Genomic DNA, 9036 nt, shown 5'->3' with positions numbered 1-9036 from the left:
CTATAATCCGAACCCACGATTATCCGAACATCCAAAAATCTGAACAGAGGCTAGTTGAAGTCGATTCCTGTTTAATCTGAACAAAAACTCTGCAATCCAAACTAAACTTGAAAACATGTACCTAAGCAAAAATGACGAAAGACCTCCTTTCTGCAGGTCTTGTATTGAATTTTTTGAAATTTTTGAGGTTGAAGTTATCGAAGAAATGAGGCCCGAAGTGAGTTCTAGAGCTCGAAATCTACAAGAAAATGTATTTAGTTAAGTTCCGAAAATGTCAAAAGTTGGCCGAAATTTGAAGAACGAACCAATGAAAAAAATTCACTTTTAAAAAACCTGTCTAAAAATTGTGAAAAAATTCAGGGACGTAGATCTCGATATGCTGATTCCAAAAATATAGTGTCACGTAGCAACATTTTCGAAAGAATCGGTACGAAATGGGAATTTTTGAAAATTTCAAAAAATTTCGATATTTTAACGGTCGATTCTGGAAAAACGGTTGCACTTATCAAAGAAACGATGCCGGAAGTGAGCTCCATATCTACAAAAAAATGTATTTAGTTCAGTTTCGAAAATGTCAAAAATTGGCCGAAATTTGAAGAAGAGGGGACCACTGAAAAAATTTCACTTTTAAAAAACTTGTCTAAAAATTGTGGAAAAATTCAGGGACCTAGATCTCGAGATGCTAATTCCAAAAATATAGCGTGTTGATGGTAAAGGAGAAATATTTTCGGAAAATTCGGTGTGAAATTCGATTTTTCAAAATTTTCAAAAATTACGATATTTCAATGAACGATTCTGGAAAAACAGTTTAAATTATCGAAGAAATGAAGCCAGAAGTAACTTCTGCGTCCCACAATCTACAAGAATATGTATTTAGTTAATCAATTTTTTGGAGGGGATAAGCAAAAACATTTTGACTAAACATTTATTATGCTCTTTATAACCTTAAAAAATCTGCAAGATTTCAAAGCATTCGGTTTTGTAGTTCCTGATTAACTCAATAAAATAAATTTACGCATTCATTAATTGTTTTGAGTCATCCTGTATATGCAAATTCAAAAAATATGAATGGAGTGATATCACAAGCACAGACTCATCATATTTTGTACATTTTACATAGGATTTATTGGCAAACTTTTGAGCTGACGTCATCAAGTTTTTGGAGGGGATAACCAAATATATTTTGAGTAAAGATTTATTATGCTCTTTATAGCCTTAAAACATCTGGAACATTTCAAAACATTCGGATTAGCATATTCAAAATTAAATTGCAAAATGTTGTTTTATAATTTTGATTTTTTTTCCAAAAATCTGGACGTTTCGGGTAAAAACTCAATTCGGAGTCGTAAACTACATGTTTAGGACTATATTATTTTATACAATTTAAAACCCATTTACTATGTACAATTTTGAAGTGACGTCATCACATTAGTGGTGGGGATGATTAGACAAATTTTGGTTAGCGTTTTACCATCTACATGATATTTGTAATATAGCTGTCCGTCCGTCTGTCCGTCTGCCTGCCGTGCCGGATTTTTATTAGACAGATAATCTCCGAAAGTACTGGACCGATTGTTGTGAAATTTTGTAGTTATATTAGGAATATCATGTAGATGCCCCTCGAGTCACAACGAATAGAAAACATAATCCCAATTGAGATAGGGTGAATGGGCGGGGCTTATATTTTGCCTGTTTATTCTTAATATACGTCGTATTTTATTCACAACAACAAACTTAAAACATGTTCGAAATGATAAATTTGTGTATAGAAATATGGATTTATTTACGCTCCGCCCCTCGGTCTGATTACGAATGAAAAATTCATCACAACTGAGATCGGGACGTGTGGGTGGTGATTAATATTTGTCTTTTTTCTTTCTTAACATATATAGTTTTTTTTAACAACACGATGCACATGTTCAACATGGTAATTTGTTGTAAAGAAATGAGGATTCTGCAATTAAGCTCCGCCTCCCAGCTCTCGACGAATAGAAAACGTCATCCCAATAGAGATAGGGCGGGTGGGTGGGGCGTATATTTTGTCCTAGTATTCTTAATATAGATAGTGTTTTTTTCACAACAGGAAACTTAAAACAATTTCAAAATGGTTACCTTACTATTTGAAATTTTCATTACTGGTACGTGATTTTCTATTAATCTATCTTTCATCAACGCCATTATATTTTTTTTAATCTGAATATTTTTGCTTCTAATTTTACTGTCTTAGGCCTTGAAGTATACTGGGTCCATAACCTGTTGCAGACATTGAATTTTAACAACAATTTACCAGTGTTATAAATATCAATTCGTCAAGTACGTTATAATAAAACCAACCTGACAAAACCATTCACAAACATTAATAGTCATTCGGTATAACAATCAATGAGAAAGATATTGTTCACTGAACAGCAACATAATCCGAAACACAACAAGCTTTTGTAGCATTAATAAACTTATTGATTACTGAATAACAGTCATTTAAAAAAAAAACTTGAAATAATTATTCCGGTTTTACCTGTAAAACAAAATATAGGTTAAAAGGAAATCAATATCACAAGCGAGACACAATGAGCTTAAGACGTAAATTCCGAAAGAAAACCGGGAGAATTAATGAGACCACTTTACCAAATGACATTATAAAGCTCCTTCCAGACGAAATTATGGTCTAGCAATGTATTTTCGTTGTGCTCAGTTTACCGACGTGTAGTTTAAGTGTGACCTTAATTATTTTTAAATTTACTAAAAATCTCTAAACATGGAAAATGCACCAAAACCGAAATGTCACCAAACCGAAAATGACAAAAGCAAAAAAACTCCATCTCCAATGATAAAACCGTTCTATTTAGTGACATTCGGTTTTGTACAACTTCCTACCGTAAGAACAATTTTAAAATTTGTCTCTGTATTGTACATTTTATTGGTATGCTTTTTCGTCGTCGTGCTACTGTTAACGTCTGACAGTTCGTTGTTGGTACAAACTGGCGGAATAATCACCATCGCAACAAACGTAGGTTGATAATCTTCTCAAATATACGTATATTTTACCTCAAACTTTCAGCATCTTTATGTCACCTGGGTGACATTCATCTTCGAAAAAAAGTTTACCAAAATCCTGTCAGAAATAGCAAGTCAAAAAATTTGGGATGAAATGTTTACTGCACGAATCAACACTAAGATCACCACAGAGGCCAGAATAATTACTTACTGCGAAATAGGAGCACTAATTTCATTTTTAATATTCTCCGTTGAGTGCTGGCCAGTTTTTAATATTTCTGGAAATGTTTTTGTCGGAATTAGTTTGTTGAAGACAGTTTTTGGTCCGATTTCTAATATAGTCATTTCAACAGTTTATCTAACATTTCCTGTTGTTGGCTACACTGGATTTGTTGGTGGTGGTCTCATAATATACATGATTTTTAACATAAAGTTTTATGTGTATTGCATATCTCATCGGTTGAAAAAGTTATCAGAAAAAAAGTTAGATGACTATAATGAGACAGCCGAGTTTCATCTGGAAGTGTTTTCAGATCTGAAAACATGTATCAGGTGTCACCAACTTGTACAAATGTAAGCTTGTAACTTAATTTTTTTTTCAGTATATAATATTTATACTTTTTTAGTGCTGTAAGAAAACTAAACGACGTTATTGAATTTCCAGCAGTTGCAATAATTTTACTTGCAATGACAGTAATCGTCGGTGCTCTGTTCAACAGTTTTCTAGTAAGTATTTTCTAGTTCGTTAGTTTAAAATTATCAAAGAGAAAACTTTTAGTACGAAATAGAATCTGCGACTGATTACATATTTATTCTTCACTATATGGTAATCACAAGCACTGTTCCAGCTGGAATTATTTATGCTGCACAAACATTTATAAATGAGGTATGAGACAACTAACTGAGTTTACCAGATTTTGTTTATGAGACAGGATCTTGCTTAATTCAAATCATTAATTTCCTATTTATACTCCACTTAAAAATCATTTTTGCAGCATGACAAGGTTTATCGCCACCTTGAGAACTGCCAGTGGTTTGAGTGGAATTCTACAAATAAAACTATGATGTTAATATTCTTGCAAAACTCCCAGAAATCTATATATATTGGACATCGAAATATACTTCGTCTTGAATTCAGTTTCCTGCCAAAAGTAAGAAAAAAAGTAACGAGTTTGCATATTCCCTCATGATGTGTTTTTAGGGCCTCAAGTTCTTGTGGAGTGCAACCGTGTTTTTTATCCACATTGTCAAGAAATGAAAGTAAACCTAAAAATTTCAAAATGTGTTTATTACTTCAATAACCCTGTAAATCCTTCCATATTCTTTGACAACTAACCGCTCAACTACATATAATGAAGGACTGTCACCTGTGATAAGCATAAAATCCCCATTTCAAATTCATTTATTTAGCCGATAATAATTTTCAAAATTTTCAAAATTAGAAACAAGTTTTATTATTTTTTTTTACATTTAAGCCGAAGGGGGCCCCTTACCTTCGGGGGCCTGATGCTCCAGCATCACAAGCATCCCTATAGATCCGCCTTATATATATACAAACTTTGCTCGTTTAATAGTATAAGATTTCACTTTGACATTTGCATTTTACATGGTTAATCCAAAGACGCGATCGCCGAATTTCAAACTACGGTTTTTAAAACCTTTTTACAGTAAATGAGCGCGATGCAACGATTTGAAAAAAATACTGGTCGATAGCCTTCTTCGATCTCCACAAAGGCGTCACTCAATAATAGCTTTAAAGTGATCTGGGGAGATATTATAAAATAAAAACCAATTTGCCATGTTAATTCCCTATGTCCAGACTTGGATGCGGCACCCTGTATATATATATATATATATATTTATGGCTAACTATCAAAGAGAGGACTCACTGTGGACCATACTAAATGAGGACCTATAGAAAAAAGGAAACTAGAGCCGTCAAAGTCTTGGTATAACTTTTATTGGTTAGATGGCGCTAAGGGAAGCACCAATATACACGTGGAAAATGAAAGGCGGCAAAATTTGTTTTTACGAGTATATTATCACAAAGTGAGGACTGCACCATTCTTCTGTTAATGTGAGAATCGTATATTTCGTTACTCAGTGCAGACACTGTGAGGACCTTTACACATGTATAAAATCATGAACATGCTAAAGTAAGGTCCACACCATGTTGCCATGTTTTCTGAGTTAAGATTTTCCGTATCACACGTTTCTAGACATAACAAACGAATAACCTTTTCATTTTTACGCGTTGGGTTGAAGTGTTGTGTTCGTAAATCGGGAATTGAAATTATCAAAATAAAGGTAAGTATGGTAAAACTGTAAATAACGTACCCTTGAAACAAATTTGTTAGAATATTGTTTGTTGAATGGTATATTTTTATTTTCCGAGCCTAAGCTTAAAGGAAGCTTATCCTCGACATCATTTCACAAATGCTGTATCTCTAGATTCCGCCTGTCTATTTGTCGTTTCTTCTGTAGGCGATTTTATTATGCAAGTATGTTTGTAAACTACTGGACTGATTATTATAAAATTCTAAATATACTTTATTAGTATTGCGCCGCAGATTGTAAAACACTATCCAAAATTTGTTATGTAAGTTCTGTTTAAAATTTGCAAAAAAAATATTTCAGATGTTCTTGTGAATTAAAGAAAATATTTTTTTTAATGTATTTTATCAATTTATCTTTACTTTTGAAATTGGACATGTGGAGGTTCATTAATACATTCATTGTTTTAATCTTACATATGCAGATTTCCGAAAAAAACGTAAATTTTTACAAAAGGCTTGTAATGGGAGTATATCGTTAGTCTGAGTTAATTTGATTTTCTTCAAAAAAAAATTAAATATACAAAACTCCATAATTCTTAGGATAGAAAAATTAACGGATAATACACTAAAACAAATAAAATAGTAAGTTATTCTTCTTATTAAAATTAATAACTGTTCAAAAACATGTACCAACGTCCAATGGTTTTGAATTGCACTTTATATTTCATAGTGTAATGGGCGATAAATTACTTATTTTTGGAGATATCAATATGAGTCAGAACAATCCTCATCGTTGCAAAGATCAAGGATGCCCTTGTGAATCCTGGATTTTATGATTTCACACCGCTTTAATCAAGGTTTATAATTTCACAGTTAAATATTGCCGCCGCTTGTCTGGATGCAATATCTTTCTCCAGTTTTATAATTTTATAGTTTAAATTTGTGAATAATAGCACTTTTGCCAATTAAAATATTAATATTAAACTTAATTAAACCTTATATGGCGGAAATACGAATACTTTTATGACTCCCCAAATAGACTGGTAACTGGTAAATAATTTTGCATAAACATCTCCTTTGGAGGGATTCTCACTTACAAAAGACGAAAGGATTCATGAGAGATCAGAGTCCCCTAACTAGTTGCCAGCCCAGTGTGTGTTTTTGTTGTTACATTAGGGGTAAGTGTTGATATCTCTGAAATGTGCATGATTTCATAAGTAGTTTTTTATTTTTAAAATTGAGTTTAATTTTGATTGTAAACTGCCCTTTGTATTCTTGAATGGATAATGTTTTGAGTTTCATATTTTTGAAATTAATTTGCATTAAAATTATTATTGGTTAAATAGTAATATTGTTTCGATGAACGCTGACTACGTGCTTCTATAGTGTTCTTTACCTTTTTAGTGTTATGTAACATTCTCATTTTATATATATTTTTCAATGTTTGTTTGTTTTATTTTTCAAAGATTTTATTTCATACCTATAACGTTTTCTTGAATGTACCAAAAAGGTTTAATAGTAAAATACATTTCTGTTAATTATAATTGTATGATAACTCTAAACTAAATTCCTTTTGGAAATACGTAGTCATTTCCATATTAAATATAATTATTCATTAGTTAGTATTTTCTATGTCCAGTCACTAGAATGTGTCATCACGAACCAACCTATCAACAAACAAATAATATTTCCATTATATGTCGGGCACGAAGACCACGACAAGAGTTTCACATTTGATGAACTAAAAAAAAGCTAAATTTAAAAATGTCCCAAGCCCGTTACAACAGGCAAGGGAAATTCTGTTTAAGTATCATTTGAACAATTTTTTGCCATCATTCGACAAAGCTAAATGCATTTGTGTAATGTATGATGATACGAATAGTATACATATTGATAATCTTGTTTTGTAGTTAGAATGAATAGAACACGGAAAATATTATTGAGGGCCAAAGCTACTTTGAAGGCTGATGCTAGTACTTTGGATTTACTGGAAATCCCAAAATATGAAAGTACGAAAGGACTAGATCAAAATGAAATAACCATACTTCTTTCCAGTGAGTACTGCACATAAGTTATACCTATTGGCATCATAATTTTTTAGATCGCCATAAGTTATTTAAAGAAGTTATATCAACTGTTGGTGAAGAAGTTACATCAACTCTTGATGATGAAACCGAACCCTATGAAGACAGCGGCGAAGAATACATTCCAGATTCTGAAGAGACATCTTCCGACAGCGATTCTGAATTTCAAAACTTTATAAAGTTTCCACCATGTGTTTTACGAGATCGCCAGTCTGATATGGAGGAACAAAAACAAAATGCGTTGAATGGAGGGAATAGAAATAAGAAGAATGTAATCAACAAAAATACAGGAAGAGAGACACATGTATTAACTAATTTAGACCAACCAAGTACATCTACATATATAAGTAAGTATTGCCAAAAATTTTAAAAGGAATAACATATTTTTATTATAAATTTATAAATATTGTCTTTGAGTCGATAAGACTATAAGCATCAGTCTAATATTTACAAAAAATATAACTTTATGTGAAAAGAAGTAGATATTTCTTACCATGGGAGACGATAAAGAACAATAATACAAATTGTGAAATAGAAACAGTTAAGATTAATGTATTAATTTCATGTCTCCCCAAAGCAGTTGTCTCTACTATAAATAATGCTCCATGTTCGGATGGGGTTTTTATAAATATCTACTTTAAATATTTCGTTGTTCTTCAAGTTTTATTGAGACTTGAATACATCCCTACTGTGTGAATGAAAGTTTATACTTTTTTAGATTGTCCAATATCGTTTAATGAAGTCACAACAACTACTAATGAAACTGATACGTACGAAGATCGTGATGCTGAAAATGTTCCAAATTTTGAAGATACATTTTTTGACAATAATGAATTCGATCAGGCAAATCAAAATTTAGACACAGGAGAGGTGTGTTTCATTGTTATAAATAGTTTAATTTAAAATATCTATGAATATCTATCTATTACTAGGCACCTAATTCGAGAAAGAAACGTGTATGGAATAAAAAAGATTATTGCTTTTTTTGCGATACAGAGGTCATGAAGTTTTCGCGACATGTTATACGACATCACCATTCTGAAATTGAAGTTCAAGAAATTTTAGCGCTAAATGTACGAAGCAAAAGAAGAAAAGATCTCTTTACCAAGCTCAGAAACAAAGGAAATTTTTTGAAAAGTGCTGTTGGTAAACATGTGGTACCAGTAAGGAAGCCTACATTGAATAGTTTAGAGCAACTCTCTACTACCGCATACCTTCCATGTAAGCATTGCAAAGGGTTTTATAAGAAAAAATTTCTTTACAGACATGTGAAAAAATGTCCACATAATAACGATGATAAAACCATAAGAACCAATGCCCAAAGTGAGGGTCAATCTTTGTTTGCTGCTTACAGAGAGAATGATATTTTGCGAAAAGAAGTATTTCCAACGATGAGACCAGATGAGATATCATTTACAGCGAAAACAGATCCTTTAATATGTGCTGTAGCTAGGAGGTATTTGAAAAGCCATCGTGACAAACAATTCCGATTAGTTGCCTCACGCAAAATGAGACAACTAGCCTCCTTACTTATAGAAATAAAAAAAAAGATTAAGGTTAAAAGTTTATTCCAAGCACTAGATCCATTAAATTTCGATATTCTTGTTCAGTGCACTAAAATAATCTCCCGATATGACGCCGAAACGGACTCTTATGGTGCTCCATCACTAGCATCTCACATG

At 32.2% G+C, this 9036-nt stretch overlaps 1 protein-coding gene across 1 annotated transcript; it reads left to right on the top strand.

Moving 5' to 3' along the window:
• The first annotated feature begins 5267 nt into the window (after window positions 1-5267).
• LOC135130564 (uncharacterized) lies at window positions 5268-8717 on the top strand. Its single transcript, XM_064057968.1, has 5 exons — window positions 5268-5301; window positions 7181-7324; window positions 7372-7701; window positions 8073-8224; window positions 8709-8717. The coding sequence occupies exons 2-5, from the start codon at window positions 7186-7188 to the stop codon at window positions 8715-8717; spliced, it is 630 nt and encodes a 209-aa protein (XP_063914038.1). The 5' UTR covers window positions 5268-5301; window positions 7181-7185.
• The last annotated feature ends 319 nt before the right edge of the window (window positions 8718-9036 follow it).

This window comes from Zophobas morio, unplaced genomic scaffold (assembly GCF_036711695.1).
Source record: "Zophobas morio isolate AGI-343-1 ecotype UQ-CSIRO unplaced genomic scaffold, CSIRO_AGI_Zmor_V1 ptg000017l, whole genome shotgun sequence".
Classification (NCBI taxonomy): Eukaryota; Metazoa; Arthropoda; class Insecta; order Coleoptera; family Tenebrionidae; genus Zophobas; species Zophobas morio.
This window is presented reverse-complemented; position numbering and strand designations above follow the sequence as displayed.

Excerpts from the sequence above, each read along its gene's own strand:
- LOC135130564 (XM_064057968.1), top strand. The coding sequence starts at position 7,186 with ATGAATAGAACACGGAAAATATTATTGAGGGCCAAAGCTACTTTGAAG. Across the intron at positions 7,325-7,371 it reads AATAACCATACTTCTTTCCA|ATCGCCATAAGTTATTTAAA; the intron begins GTGAGTACTGCA and ends ATAATTTTTTAG. Across the intron at positions 7,702-8,072 it reads AAGTACATCTACATATATAA|ATTGTCCAATATCGTTTAAT; the intron begins GTAAGTATTGCC and ends ATACTTTTTTAG.